Source organism: Chiloscyllium punctatum, chromosome 38 (assembly GCF_047496795.1).
Source record: "Chiloscyllium punctatum isolate Juve2018m chromosome 38, sChiPun1.3, whole genome shotgun sequence".
Classification (NCBI taxonomy): Eukaryota; Metazoa; Chordata; class Chondrichthyes; order Orectolobiformes; family Hemiscylliidae; genus Chiloscyllium; species Chiloscyllium punctatum.
The window spans coordinates 7,860,970-7,879,166 of record NC_092776.1 but is presented as its reverse complement, the minus strand read 5'-3'; the positions used below and the strand labels follow the sequence as shown (position 1 = coordinate 7,879,166).

Sequence of the window (18,197 nt, the reverse complement as noted above, 5' to 3'; positions counted from 1 at the left end):
TGTTTTCAGACGTTTCATCACCATATTAGGCAACATCTTCAGTGAGCCTCCAGATGAAGTACTGGTGGTGTAGCCCACTTTCTATTTATTTGTCTTAGGACAAGTCAAACAGACACACGCAAAAGAATTCTTAGAAGCATGGCATTCTAACCAGAACTCTTATCAACAAACACATTGACTTGGATCCCATTTACCCCCATGAGAAAAAGAACAGGAAATGATGTCACCACAAGAAATGACATCACCAATCCAAGGAAATCTAAACATATAAATAGAAAGCGGGCTACACCACCAGTGGCTCACTGAAAACATTACCTGGTGTGGTGACGAAACATCTGAAAACAAACCTTCCAGCTCAGCGAGCAAACCTACGTCCAGAACCTCAACCTGAGCTTCTCAAAACTCACTACCTTTTGTCACTGGAGCGTAGAAGGTTGAAGAATGACCTTTTAGAGGTTTATAAAAGCATGAGGGGCATGGATAGAGTGAATAGCAACGGTCTGTCTCCTAAGATAGGTGAGTTCAAGACTAGGGATAACCATTTTCTTTAAACAGAGTAGTTCGCGTAATGAATGACCTGCCAGAGGAAGTGGTGGATATGGGCTCAGATACAACATGTAGCAGTTTGGATAAGTACATGAATAGAGAAGGTTTGGAGGGAGGTAGACCAAGGACAGGCAGTTGGGGCTAGCTTAGTTTAGAATTATGGTCAGCATGGACTGGTTGGGCCGAAGGGTCTGTTTCGGTGGTGTATGACTCTATAATCCAGTGGTCAAGGTGATGGCTCACCATCCCCCTTCTCGAGGGCAATGAGGAAAAAGCAGCAAATGCTGGTCTCGTCAGGAACATCACCAAACCATAGAAGAATGGAAATAAATACAGCCTGCCTGTGAATAACAATATTCCAAACACAATAACAAATTCTTCATCCTGGCACCTCATGACCTACACATCTTACCAGAAACTCAGTCTTTATTCTTCTAACTGGCAAGGTTCAGAGTAAAGAAATTATTTCATTGCTACTGCTTGATGACTAAAAGAACAAAATAATCAAGACTCTTACATACATAATGATATCAAAGCTGTTGTCCTTCAATCCAGCATCACTGAGTTTTTCAATGTAGCCTTGAAGGAACTCCACATTGGGTTTACTGAAGCCAAACAGCTGAGTGTGGTATTCGATAAACTTCTGAGCAACTTGTATCTGTGGCACAACAGCAATAGGGACACAAAACAACACCGTTTACACAGACCACCCACAAAATTACTGCAACAGCTCCCTCTCCTCTACAACGAAACACTATCAAAGTCAGGAAAGAAAAACTTAGGTTTACACACTGCCGTTGATAGCTTCAGAACTTTGCAAACCCTGAAGTGTTGGCACTATTTTAACATAGTCGTTGTGGTGACCAGTTTGCAAACAGCACATTTCTGCAACCAACAGTGTGATAAAGTTCAAAGAATCTCTTTTCAGTGGTAAACTCAGTATGTGCACATACACACAGGCAGACACATGAACACGCGAGCACGCACACAGGCTTACAGGCATGTGTGTGCACACACAGGTGTAACACATACACACACAGCTATACATGTGCACACGCGCACGCACACAGGCCTGCACGTGAACATGCACACACACCCATGCACAGGCATATGTGCATGCCATATCCATGTACAGGTGTACATGTGCACACGCACACACACAAACACACACACAGGCATACACGTTCACAGACACACAGGCATACACGTTCACACACAGACAGGCATACACGTTCACACACAGACAGGCATACACGTTCACACACAGACAGGCATACACGTTCACACACACACAGGCATACACGTTCACAGACACACAGGCATACACATGCATGCGCCCACACACACAGACACATGCACAGGCATAAACGTGCCCACATCCACAGACACAGGTGTACATGTGAGGCACGCACAGGCGTACATGTGCACACAGGCGTGCACAACCATGCCCGCACACACAGGTGTAGACGTGTGCATGCGCACTCACACATAGACACCCCCACACAGGTGTACACATGCTCACACACAGGCATACACGCGCGCGCACACAGGCGTACGTGAACACACACAGGTGTAGACATGTACGCATGCACTCACACATGCACATACACACAGGCGTACACATGCACAAACGTACTCAGACACGCTGCCATAAGTGTTCACATGCACACAGGCTCAGGAATGGGCAGGCATGTACACAGACACAACGTATGTGTACTCATACGCACAGAGGTATGTCCACACACATACATGCATATTCATGGATTTGCAACCACTGTCCGACAATATCTTTACATGTTATTGCTACAGAGCTCATAACTAAAGAGTATAATTATTGCTAGGTTAAATAAAAAAAAGACATTCACGTCAAAAACAGTGGAAGATTCTTATGTTTTCATCCAAGTACAGAACCAATTCAGTGACAGACATTGTGCACTCTGGTGTGTGTGTGTGTGTGTGTCACTGTAACCCTTCTGTTACTGCACAATACCCCCAGGCAGTACATTGTACAGACTACAGGTATTGGCAAAGTGTGGAGAATAGGCCCATCGGTCAGCCTCAGGTTATAGAGGGGGCTGGAGACAGCGAGAGCGAGCAAAAGCGAGAAAGGGAGAGACAGAGGGAGAGACAGAGGGAGAGACAGAGGGAGAGACAGAGGGACATACACACACATTGACTAATGATGCCACAGGTAGGTGGAAGTAGGAAGAAGGGATAGCCATTTGCGAAAGGACATTGCTAGAGAGTGAGACATGACGTGGAGAGCTATGGGGAGTTTGAAAAGGCCAGGCCATTTGACGGACGTACGTCAGCTCAGGTCCTGGTTGTAATGTCAATGCTGAATGACACAGATTTCTCACCAGCCCTGCATTCAGAAAGAGCAGGAAGTGGAGGCTGTGCTGATGACCCTCCAAATCCCCTTCAGGGGCCCCAACCTGAAACACTACCTGCTCCTGGGTCATGTCAATCCCAGTCACGTGACCTTGCTCTCCCACCAGCTTGCTGAGCATGTAGCAATCCCGGCCGCTCCCACTTCCCAGGTCCAGGATCCAACAGTTTTCCAGACATTCAGGAATCACAAGTCCACATCCATAGTACCTATCAGAGGCCACAAAGTCAAACTCAAATTAAAACCTTTTCAAGGAGAAATAATGCACACAGCACACAGGTCCAATAAAAAGGCCTTTACAGAATCAGAAAAGCAAATGGTAAAAGTGCAGGCCATTTGGCCTATCATGCCTGAGTTAATTCTTTAAGGCAGCTATAAAATTAGCCCCACTTGATACAACAGGAACAATGGGTGACCAATATTATCATGTTCCCTTTGAATTTTGACCCATTTCACCTTCCTTTTGCTCTCTTGGGGTGGAGTTCAAGGCAAACTCACCCTGGTCTTGGCCCTGGCACCGGACCCTAATGTGGAATATTTATCCATTTTCACCTCCTTACTAGTCAGCCCCAGACTTGACTCCTTCACAGATAGCCCCACCCCTTCCCACCCACAGCAATCCGAGGGAGCAGGAGCACAACGTCTCTGGGACACGAGTACAGGCAGCTACATCTTATTGTTGTTGTGTCTGGTCATGGTGTTGTCTCTGAGGCTGTGCCCAGCTGGTGGGTAAAATGCAAAGAACAGCCCAACCCGCTCCTCTCAACAGCTCGTCTTGGTGCATAATGAACGGGAATGGGGACTTCAACTTTACAGACAGCATTGCTGAGGTTCAATGGGAGATTGCATTGCTGAGGTTCAATGGGAGATTGCATTGCTGAGGTTCAATGGGAGATTGCATTGCTGAGGTTCAATGGGAGATTGCATTGCTGAGGTTCAATGGGAGAGAGCATTGCTGAGGTTCAATGGGAGATTGCATTGCTGAGGTTCAATGGGAGAGAGCATTGCTGAGGTTCAATGGGAGAGAGCATTGCTGAGGTTCAATGGGAGAGAGCATTGCTGAGGTTCAATGGGAGATTACATTGCTGAGGTTCAATGGGAGATTGCATTGCTGAGGTTCAATGGGAGAGAGCATTGCTGACCAGGAAAAACAAAAGACTGACTAACCCACCCTGACAAATGTATTTGTCATCCAGCTCTTTATCTTAAAGACAATTGCGTTTTGTTGGACACCACTCTGCACAAGACATGGAGAATGCCTCTCAACATTTGCTCCCTCTCTCACAACTCAAGCACACAGCAACGAATCATTCTCATCTGTTGACTGTAAAGGGAGGCCATTACAGCAATGGTCAGGAGAAATTCTTCAATCTGCTTCTGCCCATGTATTTATTATTTAAAGAGATTTCGCTCATATCCCAATCACAGCCTGAACCTTAACCCCAACCCCACAGCATTTCCCATCAATTTGAAGATCAGAGGGCTGGTGCATGGTTCAGTGATGAGCACTGCTGCCTCACAGTGACAGGGACCCAGGTTCAATTCCAGCCTCGGGCAACTGACAGTGTGGAGTTTGCACATTCTCTCCATGGCTGTGTGGGTTTCCTCTGGGTGCTCCAGTTTCCTTCCACAGTCCAAAGATGTGCAGGTTAGGTGAATTGGCCATGCTAAATTGCCCTCTTGTATCTAGGGATGTGCAGGCTGGATATGTTAGATGGGTGATGTGGGGTCACAGGGATAGGGTATCATAGAATCCCTACAGTGCAGAACATGTCTAGTCCAACAGATCCACATGGACTCTCTGAAGAATATTGCACCCAAACTCATTCCCCTACCCTATTACTCTACACTGACCCCTAACTAACACATTGGTGAACACTACGGTCAAGTTAGCAAGACCAAACACCCGAACCTTTACGTTTGGAATGTGGGAGGAAACCGGAGCACCCGGAGGAAACCCATGCAGACACGGGGAGAATGTGCAAACTCCACACAGTCAGTCGCCTGAGGATGGAATCGAACCTGGGTCCCTGGCGCTGTGAGGCAGCAGTGCTAACCACTGAGCAATCGGGTAGCGGTTGGGTCTGGGTGGGAGGCTCTTCGGAGGGCTGTTGTGGACTCGAATGGCCTGTAGGGATTCTGCGACTCTATGTCATAGAGGGTCTCGTAGTGTAGTGGGTATTGTCTCTGCCTCTCAGCCAAAAAGCTCCAGATTTAGGTCCCACTCCAGGACTGATGGCCAAGGAAGGTGTGTTCACAACACCCACTCATTGCTTAAGCATCAACTTGAAAATCATTGCACCATTGGCTTTAAGTGTTGGAGAGATTCCTTGTTTACAGGCCACACCATCATCCACAGACTTCCCTCCCAGCCATTTACCATCCTGACTTGGAAATATGTACCACACCAGGATGGTCAGACTGACACAGGAAGACAGACTGGATCTGTTAGTATGGTATTCATTAGAGTTTAGAAGCCTGGGGAGTATCTCACAGAAACCTATAGAATTCTGACCAGACAGAGTAAATGCAGAGAGGATGTTCCCAATGAATGGGGAGTCCAGAACTAGGAGTCACATTTGAAGGATACAGGGTGGGCCATTTCGGACTGAGATCAGGAGAAATGTCTTCACCCAGAGAGTGGGGAGCCTGGGGAATTCTCTTCTACAGAAAAGTAGTTGAGGCCAAAACATTGAATGTTTTCAACTAGATAGAGAGATAAAGTTCTTAGGGCTAAAGGGAACAAAGGACTTGGGGAGAAAGCAGGAACAGGGGACTGAGTTTAATGATCAGCCAGGATCATATTGAATAGTGCTTGAAGGCTCAAAGGGCCAAATGACCTGCTCCTGCTTCTATTTTTCTACATTAATACTGCATATACTCCAGTAGTAGTCAAATTCTTTTGACTACTTTTTAAGGTTAAATTTATGGGGTCAACTATTACATGGGTAATACTTTTGAGGGGCTGAAATTCATGTCTGTCAAAATTCACAACATATTAGCAGAAGACCAATTGGTCTCTAAACAAATAAAGACAAAAAACCCCCAATGAATTATGGTAATTGTGAAAGCCTGGAGTGGAGCACAACAGCCAATGGACTGGAAGACCAGGAGCAGAGTGGAACAACCGGCAGACTGGAATGCTGGAGTGGGACGTGACAGCCAGCAGACTGACTCATAAACATTGATCTGATATCTGTGAGGAACTAGGGTCGACTTTTACACGAGATACGTGGAAAAGTACAGGTTATTTGGCCGAAATGATGGGTCGACTTTTACAGGAGATTCTGGATTAGTGGTGCTGGAAGAACACAGCAGTTCAGGCAGCATCCAAGTAGCTTCGAAATTGACTTTTCGGACAAAAGCCCTTCCCGTCGATTTCGAAGCTACTTGGATGCTGCCTGAACTGCTGTGCTCTTCCAGCACCACTAATCCAGAATCTGGTTTCCAGCATCTGCAGTCATTGTTTTTACAGGAGATTGACTATTACTTGAATATACAGTGAATTTCTATAACTATGTCATTTTGGAGCTCACTCCCTTAGGTCATTGAGGGTCTACCTCCATTACATGGACTGCAGCTCCCCACCACCTTCTCAAGGGGCAGTTAGGGATGAGCAGTATATGCAGTCCAGACAGTAACACCCATCTCCCTTCAGCTGAAAACCACATAACAGAAAGAAACTTGGATTTTCTCCCTTCACTATCCATAGCACCAGACACAACATGCTGTTAATCAATTGAGACTCCCTGTAGGAACGACAACATCAGAATTATCTGTTACCACTTTGCGACTGACAGCACAGGGTGGGTACTGTCTGGCTGTAAGATTATCAGTTAACCCTGATGCATGAGCTCAGGTTTCACAAAACTCTAGTGCCCCTAGACAAGATAGTCTGACAGCTTTCTCTGCAGATTTCTGCCCCTGAACATCTATAACATTGGCCAAAGGCACAGTTCTTTCTGCCTTGCCATGATGTTAGCAGTCAACATGCTGGCTCAGTGGTTAGCACTGCTGACTCACAGCACCAGGGATCCGGGTTCAATTCCCACCTTGGGTGACTGTCTGTGTGGAGTTTGCACATTCTCCCTGTGTCTGCTTGAGTTTCCTCAGGGTACTCTGGTTTCTTCCCACAATTCAAAGATGTGCAGGTCAGGTGAATGGGCCATACTAAACTGCCCGTAGTGTTAGGTGCATTAGTCAGGGGTAAATATATGGTAGGGGAATGGGTCTGGGTGGATTACTGTTCGGAGGGTCAGTGTGAACTTGTTGGGCCAAAGGGCCTGTTTCCATACTATGGGGAATCTAATCTTAAAACAAAATGCCCTGCCAGTAATCACTGGCTCACAGGTTAACAGCACTTGCTCAGGGAAAATAATAATGGTTCCTGTACCAACACAACATGCATGGGCCAACAAATGGAGAGATATTTTGACTGAGAGAGAAATGTTACAATGAACTTGGGTATAAATAAATGAGATAAATATGGATAATACCTCCTTGAAAGGAAATACATTGGTGGCATTGACTGTATTTTTAACTGAAATTAGTAGCAAATTGATTACATACTTTGAGCTCACTTCTTCATGAACAACATTCAAGACATCCCGAATGTACTTAGGGAGAGGTTGAGCAGGAGTGACACACATATTCAGGACCAGATCTTCAGTCTTCTGCACCCTCCTTCCATAGTAATCCTTGTGACAGAGAATGACAAAACATACCAGAGACAGGTAAAGGACCCAACAATCAACCCAACACAAACCTCTCTCCCCTCCTGACTTCATCTAATCCCATCAAAATGCCATTCCATTCGCTTCTCCCTCATGGTTTTTATCCACCTTCTTCATCAAGGGCAACACATGCTGACATATCCCACATTCTCACCACTCTCTGGGAGATGGTATATTGAAAATTGAGTGCAAGAAACCCTTTCTCTCATGAAATCTGGATGGCACTAGCATTTATTATTTTAACATCCAGCCCTAATTCGTTATTTTCATTTGTTAACCCTGCCAGCTACAAAGTTTCGGATATAACCCTTCTTCAGGATTTGACTTCTCCACCTCCTGATGCCTCCTGGCTTGCTGTGTTCTTCCAGCCTCCTGTTTGTCTACTTTGCATTCCAGTATCTGCAGGTTTTTTTTGTGTCTACAAAGCAGTGACTGGCCAGAACACTTCAGAGGGGCAGCAAAGACTCAATGACATTGCTGAGGGTCTGGAATCACGTGTAGGTTTGGACAGTAAAGGATGACAGATTTCCTTCCCTGTTGGATGTTAGTGAACAAGATGGGCTTTTCTGAGATTGACAATGGTCATCAGTAGACCCTTAATTTCAAATTCTTTATTAAATTCAAATTCCATCATCTGCCATAGAGTCATAGAGATGAATAGAATGGAAACAGACCCTTCGGTCCATCCATGCCGACCAGATATCCCAACCCAATCTAGTTCCACCTGCCAGCACCTAGCCCATATCCCTCCAAACCCTTCCTATTCATATACCTATCCAAACGCCTCTTAAATGTTGCAATTGTACCAGCCTCCACCACATCCTCTGGCAGCTCATTCCATACACGTACCTCTGCGTGAAAAGGTTGCCCCTTAGTTCCCTTTTATATCTTTCCCCTCTCACTCGAAACCCATGCCCTCTAGTTCTGGACTCGCTGACCCTAGGGAAAAGATTTTGCCTATTTACCCTAACCTGGCAGGGTTTGAACTCAGGTCCCCAGGACATTAGCTGAGTTTTTGGGCATTAGTGATAATCCTACTCGGCCACTACCTTCCCAATTTCCTGCAAGTGCTGTGCTGGGATTTGAAGCCATGCCCAGAAAAAAAACCCCAAAGAACCCCAGATGCTGGAAACCTGAAAAAAAGACAGAAATTGCTGGTGAAACTCAGCAGCTCTGGCAGCATCTGTGGAAAGAAACAAAGTTAACATTGAGTCCAGTGACTTGTCTTTAGAACTCCAGAAGACGACATACTTGATCAGGAATGTTAACGGTTCCTCTCTCCACAGATGCGGCTCGACCTCCTGAGTTCCTCCAGCAACTTTTTGTCTTTGTTTGAACCCATGCTGTCTGGATAACTAGCCCAGTGAAACTACACCACTGTTTTATGGATGGTGACATTAATAGCTGCTCTGAATCACAGCAGAATAAATATAACATTAATTCCAACTAGTGTGAGTGTAATTTGTATAAACTTGGTACACTTTTATTACAGATTAAGTTTGTGTAATCAAGGTTACAAACATACAATATGCCAAGATGCAGCTTGCTAATAACTCTCACCTCTGCATCAGAAAGTCTGGCCTTGAGCCTCACTCTCGACACTTGACCATGTCATATAGGCCTGTGTTTCAGTGATGCACTTGGGGGAGTGCTGCACTGTCTGGTGAACTGTCTTACGAATTAGGTATTGAATGCTGACCCAGCTGCCTGCTCTCAACTTCGCTCAATGACAGACAGGTTTCCTTGTGAAGACCATTCACTGGAACCAAAACTTTAACTCTGCTTTCTCTCTCTTCAGCTGCTGCCAGACCTGCTGAGTTTCTCCAGCAATTTCTGTTTTTGTTTGTTTCAATAGTCCTTGAGTCTTGGCCAACAATTTTTATCCAATCAAACTGGCAAAAATAAAGGATTTATCAGGTGACTTCATTTCGATATCGGTCATGTGAAAATGAGATATTGACCTTGTCTCTTCACTAAGATTCCCAAGGTGCTAAAGAAATGCAAGATCAAGCTTTCTCTCTCTCTCTCACTGTCTCTCTATGGTTGATGAAAGCTGAGTCTGGTTTTACCAACCTGAGATCAAAAGCAGAGCTTTTCATTATCTGGACATTGTATCTTTGGCAGAAAAGGAGAGAAGATCTGCATTTACCTAGCAGCCTTCAGTGGCTCAGCATGCTCTGCAGCTCATTAGAAACCAAAGGTGCATTGTTGGTTGAAAAGTGAAGTCACTGTTGGGAGGCAGAAAACGCAGCAGGCAATTTGTGAACTGCAAGATCTCACGACCATCAATGGGAAAGGGCGAGGCCAACCTGTTATTGCTCAAGGGATACATAAATGGGCACAACACCACCTCGTGTCTTCAAATAATACTGCAGGGTATTTTACAAACGTCTGGGGCTCCAGTTACCATCACTGAATCCTCCATTGTCGACATCTTTAGAGGTGACTGTTGACCAAAACTTAACTGGATGCACACTGGCTACAAGAACAAGTCAGAGGCTACGAAAAGCTCAAACGATACAGGCATTCCTTCAGATTATCGGCTGACATATCAGTGCGGCAAAGTCCTCGGCTCTCTGCAACGAAACGTGAACCCACGGCATTTCAAAAAGAGATTCAAGAGGCCGATTCCTGGGATGGAGGAGTTCACTTACCGCAAATGGTTAAATAGGTCAGGCCTTTATTCATGACAGTTTAGCAGAACAAGGGTGATCTCACTGAAACATAAAATATTTTGAGAGGGCTCAACAGATGTTGACAAGATTTTTTGAGTATTGCAGGAGCCTCAAACTACGGGACGTCATTTCTATATTCTGTAACCTCTCATTCAAAACTGTGAAGGAATTTCTTCCCTCAGGGTCATACAGCATGGAAACACACCGTTCAGTCCACGCCAACCATAACTCCAAAGTAAACGAGCCGCACTTGTCTGAACTTGGCCCATATCCCTGCCATCATTCCCAATTCACATACTTATCTAAAATGTCTTTTACACGTTGCAGGGAGTGGTGTTCCAATGTATCTGTTGCCTTTGCCCTTCTAGACAGAAGCAGTCATGGGTTTGGAAGATGATGTCTCAGGATCTTTGGTGAATTGCTGCAGTGCATCTTGTAGATAGGACACACTGCTGCTACTGAGCGTCAGTCGTGCAGGGAGAGGATGCTTGTGGATGTGGTGCCAATCCAGCAGGCTGCTTTGTCCTGGATGGTGTCAAGCTTCCTGAGCGTTGTTGGAGCTGCACTCATCCAGGGAATTGGGGAGTGTTCAATCACATTCCTGACTTGCACCTTACAGATGGTGGGCAGGCTTTGGGGAGTCAGGAGGTGAGTTATTCACTGCAGTATTCCCGTGTCTGATTTGTTCTTGTAGCCACTGTGCTTATGTAATGAGTGTTTGGTCAACATTAACTCCAGAGCTGTTGACAGTGGAGGATTTAGTGATGCTAACAGCATTGAATGCCAAGGGATGGCAGTTAGAATGTCTCTTATTGGCGATGGTCATTGCCTGGCATGTGTGGCATGAATATTACTTGCCACTTGTCAGTCCAAGCCTGGATATTGTCTAGATCTTGTTGCATTCAAACATGGACTGCTTCAGTATCTGAGGCATCTCGAATGATGCTGAACATTATGCAATCGTTGGCGAATATCCCCACTTCTGACATTATGACAGAGGGGAGGTCATTAATGAAGTAGCTGAAGATGGTTGGGCCTAGGACACTACTCTGAGGAACTCCTGCAGAGATGTCCTGGAGCTGAGATGATGGATGCCCAACAACCACAATCTTCTTCCAACCAGCCGAGAGTTTGACCCCGATACCCATTGGTTCCACTTTTGCTAGGGCTCCTAGATGCCACTCTCTGTCAAATACAGCCTTGATATCAAGGGCTGTCACTCTCTCACCTCTGGAATTCAGCTTTTTTGTCCATGTTTGATCTGAGGTTATAATGAGGTCAGAAACTGAGTGGCCCTGGTAGAACCGAAACTGACCACAATTAGAGTTTTAATTAATTCACTGATTGAAGTTTGATTTGATTCAAAATTCCCATTGCTTACCTTGAGAAGCATTAAAACCATTCGTCATGCTATAGCTGAGAAGCTGAGCAATGGGAGCGTGTGTAGTTTGCTGTTGACCCTCCCTTGACGTTTGTATATTCAACTCACTGAGATGGACCAATGTAAACTTACAAAACCCAATAGTTTAAGAGATTGGTCAATCAAAAATTAGAAATGAATTTATAATAGTAAGATAACATTTTCCAAAGTACATTACCTTTACATCTTCATGAATTCCCATATCTCCAGAACATCCAGAGGAACTAGAAAAATATTTTAAAATTAAATATTATCCTTAGCTGATTTCTTTTTTAGTGCACCTTGAATTCAGAAAAAATATTTATAGAAGATCAACTTGCATCATAGGTGATTATAAATTGCGCTCATGTTAACAATCTGATACATCAATAGCCCAGGAAGGGAAAAATGCACACTGCTATCGGTGTTTGCAAATGAAGAATTTAAAAAAGTTGTTTCAGGTGCTCCTGAGAGACATTCAGTTGAAATAACGCACAGCATGTATCCAAATATCCCAACCCAATCTAGTCTCACCTGCCATATCCCTCCAAATTCCTCTTAAATGTTGCAATTGTACCAGCCTCCACTATATCCTCTGGCAGCTCATTCGTACACGTACCAATCTCTGAGTGAAAAGGTTGCCCCTTAGGTCTCTTTTATATCTTTCCCCTCTCACCCTAAACCTATGCCCTCTAGTTCTGGACTCTCCCACCCCAGGGAAAAGACTTTGTCTATTTATCCTATCCATGCCTCTCATGATTTTATAAACCTCTATAAAGGTCACCCCTCAGCCTTCGACACTCCAGTGAAAACAGCCCCAGCCTGTTCAGCCTCTCCCTATAGCTCAAATCCTCCAACCCTGGCAACATCCTTGTAAATCTTTTCTGAACTCTTTCAAGTTTCACAACATCTTTCCGATAGGAAGACGACCAGAATTGCATGCAATATTCTAACAGTGGCCTAACCAGCTGCAACATGACCTCCCAACTCCTGTACTCAATACTCTGACCAATAAAGGAAAACAAAGCAAACACCGCCTTCACTTTCCACTTTGAAGAAGTGCAGGTAAGTTCATCCTGGCCAATTCCTCAAATCACAAAAAAACCAAATGAATCTGATGACGACATGGGAGTTTATGACACCTTGATGTGTGCAAATTAGCTATTGCATTCCCTGCATCACACTATCAGCCGTACTCCAAATAGTGGGTAATTGGGCATGACATGTTTTGGGATGTCCAGAGGTCATGAATATGAACAGCTTCAACCTCTCCCTGCAGCGGGCCATTGTCCCTGCCTGTTTCAAGAGGGCCAACATCATCCCTGTACCTAAGAAGGCTCTTGCAGCATGTCTCCATGACGACCGCCCAGTGGCCCTAACGTCAGTGGTCATGAAGTGCTTTGAAAGGCTGGTCATGGCATTAATCAACTCCAGCCTCCCGATTACTCTTGACCCACTCCAATTTGCCTATCTGACCAAGAGATCCATGTCAGATGCCATATCACTTGCCCTTCACTCCTCCCTAGAACATCTTGACACCAAGAACAGCTGTGTAAGAATCCTACTCATTGACTACAGTTCAGCCTTCAATACTATTATCCCCTCGAGACTGATCATTAAACTTAGTGATCTCAGAGTAAGCCCCACTCTCTGCAACTGGATCCTCAGTTTCCTGACCCACAGGCCGCAATCAGTGAAGATTGGGCACAATATTTCAACCCCACTAACACTAAACATTGGAGCCCCCAGGGGTGTGTACTCAGCCCCCTACTGTACTCACTGCATACCCATGACTGCATCGCCAAATACCAGAACAATGGCACTTACAAGTTCACCAATGACACCACCACAGTCCGTCAAATCTCAGATGGCGACAAAACATTCTACAGAGGGGAGGTGGCAGACCTGGAAACATGGTGTACTGAGAACAACCATGCTCACAATGCTGGCAAAACCAAGGAACTTATTATTGACTTTCGGCGAGTTGTTACCCATGCCCCCCTACACATTAACAGTACAGAGGTAGAACGAGTGGAGAGTGTCAAGTTCCTGGGAGTGGTCATTCACAACAAGCTTGCTTGGAATCTTCATGTGGATGCACTGGTCACAAAGGCCCAACAATGTCTCTTCTTCCTCAGACAGCTAAGAAAATTTGGCACAATGACGAATACCCTTGCCAACTTTTGTAGGTACACCCTCGAGAGCATTCTGGCTGGATGTATCACTACCTGGTATGGCAACTGTACCATTAAAGTGGTGAACTCAACCCGGACAATCACAAAGGCCAACCTCCCATCTATAGAAACCATCTACCAGGCCAACTGTCAAGGAAAGGCCGCCAGCATTCTCAAAGATCCATCCCACCCTGGCAATGTGTTTCTACAACCTCTACCACTGGGGGGGGAAGGTACAGAAGCCTGAACACATGCACCAGCCGGTTTCGTAACAGTTTCTACCCTACTGTTGTTAGAATACTGAATGGACTCACAGACTCTTAACATTCGCCTGTACCTGTGTTTTTGTTTTTGCCGCTGTTCACCTATTATTTACTATCAATGCTGCTTAACTCTGTGATCTGCCAGTATTGCTCGCAAGACAAAGCTTTTCACTGTGCCTTAACAATAAATTCAATTCAATTCAATACAAGTGCATCAATTCACATGAAGAATGGTCTGTCAAGCCTAGAATGTGACTGTCTCAGAGCTTGCTTCAAGGGAAGAGGCAGAAGTTTGATCAGTGAAACAATTTGTCCTGCTTGGAAATAGAAACAATGTTTTCCAATAATCACTTCAGAAACAAAATCCACTGCTGGGCTGGTTGACATAGTTATTACCACAAGATCAAGTGCAGGCCAACTGCAAGAATTCAAGATTAGACTGATTGCAAAATTCCTTTCCAATTGAGACCTTCAAAACAGCAATGACAAGAGTGGAAACAGCAGTGTGGAGGTACCTACGAGGACTGCATTCTGCAGCGCACCACCATCTGCTCCAGGCAGTTAGAGACGAGCAGTAAAATAATGGCCCATTCTACACCTCTCAGATCTCATGAATGAAACAACCCACCATGAGAATCTCTTGCCACAACAAACCTGAGTGATCAAGATTTCACAACAATCCATATTCCACATTGCAGTAGGTTTTTTTCTGAATCTCCTGGCTTTGTAATTGTCTCTTTCACAACCTCAGGTTCCAGTGCAAATAATCTTATTTCTATGCTTCTTAACTTTGCTGGTCACAACCTTGAAAGGTTCTCTCAAGATACTGTACTAACAGTTTAAGCAAAAAAAGTAAATTTTGCAAGTCTTAATTACATTCTGATAAGACCTCAGTTGATAAGTCCAACATTGAACCTTTCCCCCATTGCTTTTTAATAGCTTCGCTGTAATTATATATACAACATTGAACATTAACTACAGCCTAACATCTTATGAAAAAAATCGTAACTCTAATTGCAGATTCTAATTTTAATAATTCATTTATGGGCGGCACGGTGGCACAGTGGTTAGCACTGCTGCCTCACAGCGCCAGAGACACAGGTTCAATTCCCGCCTCAGACTGTGTGGAGTTTGCACGTTCTCCCCGTGTCTGCGTGGGTTTCCTCCGGGTGCTCCAGTTTCCTCCCACAGTCCAAAGATGTGCAGGTCAGGTGAATTGGCCATGCTAAATTGCCTGTAGTGTTAGGTAAGGGGTAAATGTAGGGGTATGGGTGGGTTGCGCTTTGGCGGGGCGGAGTGGACCTGTTGGGCCGAAGGGCCTGTTTCCACACTGTAATGTAATCTAATCTAATCTTATCATTCAATAGTCATTCAGGGGATGTAGGCACTGCAGCCCCTGTCAGCATTTATTGCCTGTCCCTAGTTGCCCCTTGAGAAGGTGGGGGTGAGCTGCCTTCTTAAACTGCTGCAGTCCATGAGCTGTAGGTGGACCCACAATGCCCTTTGGGAGGGAGTTCCAGGATTTTGACAGTGAAGGAACGGTGATGGATTTTCAAGTCAGGATGAAGTGAGAAGTCACACGTCACCAGGTTAGAGTCTAACAGGTTGGTTTAAAATCACAAGCTTTCAGAGCGCTGCTCCTTCATCAGGTGGTTGTGGAGCAGGATCTTAAGACACAGAATTTATAGTAAAAGTTTACAGTGTGATGCAACTGGAATGGCATACAGGGTGACTCCTGTATCCATGGAATTGTTTTCCATGGTTGCAGTTTCCCTAGGTTTACTGTGGCTAGAACATATAAAAAGAGAACATTCCGGAACCAGGGACCAGGAGGCTGCCAGGAAGGTAAATGAATGGGTTCGCTCCTATCTGTGGTTTCAGGGTTCCACAGTGAGTTTAGTAAGATATCCCCCATGGGTATGGGAGGGGGACTACCCTAACAGCAATCTAGGTTTGTTCAATATATCATTTCAGGAGGGAGTGACTCCTAACTCAGAGACTGAGACAGGGGGAGGGGTGGGGACTCCTAGCTCAGAGACAGAGACAGGGGTGGGGACTCCTAGCTCAGAGACAGAGGGGAGGGCAAGGGGTGGAGACTCTCAGCTCAAAGACGGTGGGGGTGGGGACTCCTAGCTCAGAGACGGGGTCGGGATGTGGTGGGTGGGGACACGTAGCTCAGAGACAGGGTTGGGGACTCCTAGCTCAGAGACAGAGACAGGGGTGGGGACTCTCAGCAGACGGGGGTGTGGGGGGGGGGTAGGAACTCCTAGCTCAGAGACGGGGCGTGGGGAGACTCCTAGCTCAGACGGGAGGGGGAGGGGGAGGGGGAGGGGGTGGGGGCGGGAGAGAGTACTTCGACACTCCGTTCGCTGCACACACTGTCCTTCTCCCACAGACACAGACACAGACCTGTCCCCAGCGCCGCGCTGCTGCTGCTCCATTGTCAGCCTCCCGGACTCGGTGTCAAAGTCCCCAGGGCGGCTCAGTGCGCATGTGCAGGAACCCTCTTCCCCCACCGCCGCTCACGGGTTCGAGGCTGGACTTTGACACTTACCCTCCCACAGCCTCTAAAGTCAAGCCCTGACTTACAAAACAAAGCCAGCAATATTGTCTAAAGGCTGCAATTTTAGTTTTCAAGACCCCAACGTGAACAAAGGCTTCCGTTCGGCCCATCGCGCCCGCACTGGCCCATTGATCAAACTGGGCTCTATTGCAATCCCCGGACTAAACCGCCTCGTATTCCCATCCCATCGTGATTGATTTTCAAAAGAAAATGTGCATTAGTCTGTTTTTATTTGATAATACGTTTTTTTTTTAACAGTGATGGCTCAGAAGGAGACCATTCGGCCCATCAAGGTCATGCCTCGAGATGATTCCATTCAGAGACACTAGCCTTGGAACCTGTTTTCCTTTATTGTTAGGGCCAACATCCCTCCTTCTCCATTTTAGAAAGTTCTTCTAAAAGATAGACATTCCTGAATTCCCATTTGCTATTCAGTGATCAGTGCGGGATACCCCAAAATGAGGTGTCAACCAGGTGCAGCTACCAATCAGGACGACGAGCATGCCAAACACCATAAGGTGTAAGTAATAAATAGACAGAGCTAAGCCACCCCACAACCTATGGATCAGATCTAAGCTCCACAGGCCTGTCCACATCCAGTCATGAATGATGGTGGACTATTGAACCACTCTCTGGAGGAGGAGGCTCCACAAATGTCCCCATCCTCAAAGATGGAAGCACCCAGCACGTTTTCCCGGGAGCATCAGAGGCTGAGGTGGGGGGGGGGGGGGGGGTGAAGGTTATAGAGGTTTATAAAATCACGAAGGGGCGTGGATAGGATAAATAGACAAAGTCTTTTCCCTGGAGTGGGGGAGCCCAGAACTAGAGGGGATAGGTTGAAAGTGAAAGGTGATATAAAAGGGAGCTAAGGGGCAACTTTTTCACACAGAGGGTGTTGCATGTATGGAATGATCTACCAAAGGAAGTGGTGGAGGCTGGTACAATTACAGCATTTAAAAGGCAGCTGGGTGGGTATGTGAATAGAAAGGGTTTAAGAGAGATATGGGTCAAATGCTGGCAAATGGGACTAGATTAGGTAAGGATATCCAGTCGGCATGGACAAGTTGGACTGAAGGGTCTGTTTCTGTGCTGTACATCCCTATGACTCTACAAGACTGAAAGATTTGTACCAGTCTTCAGCCAGTGATGATCCATCTTGGCCTCCTCCAGAAGTCTCCAGCATCGCAGATTTGGCTGATTTGATTCAATCCACGTTATTATCAGGGAACGTTTTGAGGCACTGGATACTGCAAAGGCTATGAGCCCCGAACATTCCGGGCATGGTACTTAGCCTAGGCAGAAGCGAGGACTGCAGATGCTGGAAACCAGAGGTTTAGATTAGAGTGGTGCTGGAAAAGCACAGCAGGTCAGGCAGCATCCGAGGAGCAGGAAAATCGATGTTTTCATCAGGATCGGAGGCAGGGAGCCTCCAGGGTGGAGAGATAAGTGGGGAGG

At 45.9% G+C, this 18,197-nt stretch overlaps 1 protein-coding gene across 2 annotated transcripts in view; it reads right to left on the bottom strand.

Moving 5' to 3' along the window:
• Positions 1-16,691, bottom strand: part of as3mt (arsenite methyltransferase) — a 57,726-nt gene extending 41,035 nt beyond the window's left edge. Inside the window, exons 1-5 of one of the 2 annotated variants that reach the window (XM_072557107.1) lie at positions 16,589-16,691; positions 11,942-11,987; positions 7,505-7,632; positions 2,994-3,144; positions 1,068-1,204 (exon numbers count right to left, since the gene is read on the bottom strand). In XM_072557107.1, the coding sequence (XP_072413208.1) occupies positions 1,068-1,204; positions 2,994-3,144; positions 7,505-7,632; positions 11,942-11,987; positions 16,589-16,620 (494 nt within the window). In that variant the 5' untranslated portion in view covers positions 16,621-16,691. Of the gene's footprint in view, positions 1-1,067; positions 1,205-2,993; positions 3,145-7,504; positions 7,633-8,717; positions 9,017-11,941; positions 11,988-16,588 lie in introns of those variants that run through there. The other variant, XM_072557108.1, reaches the window with a different exon arrangement.
• Between the last annotated feature and the right edge of the window lie 1,506 nt (positions 16,692-18,197).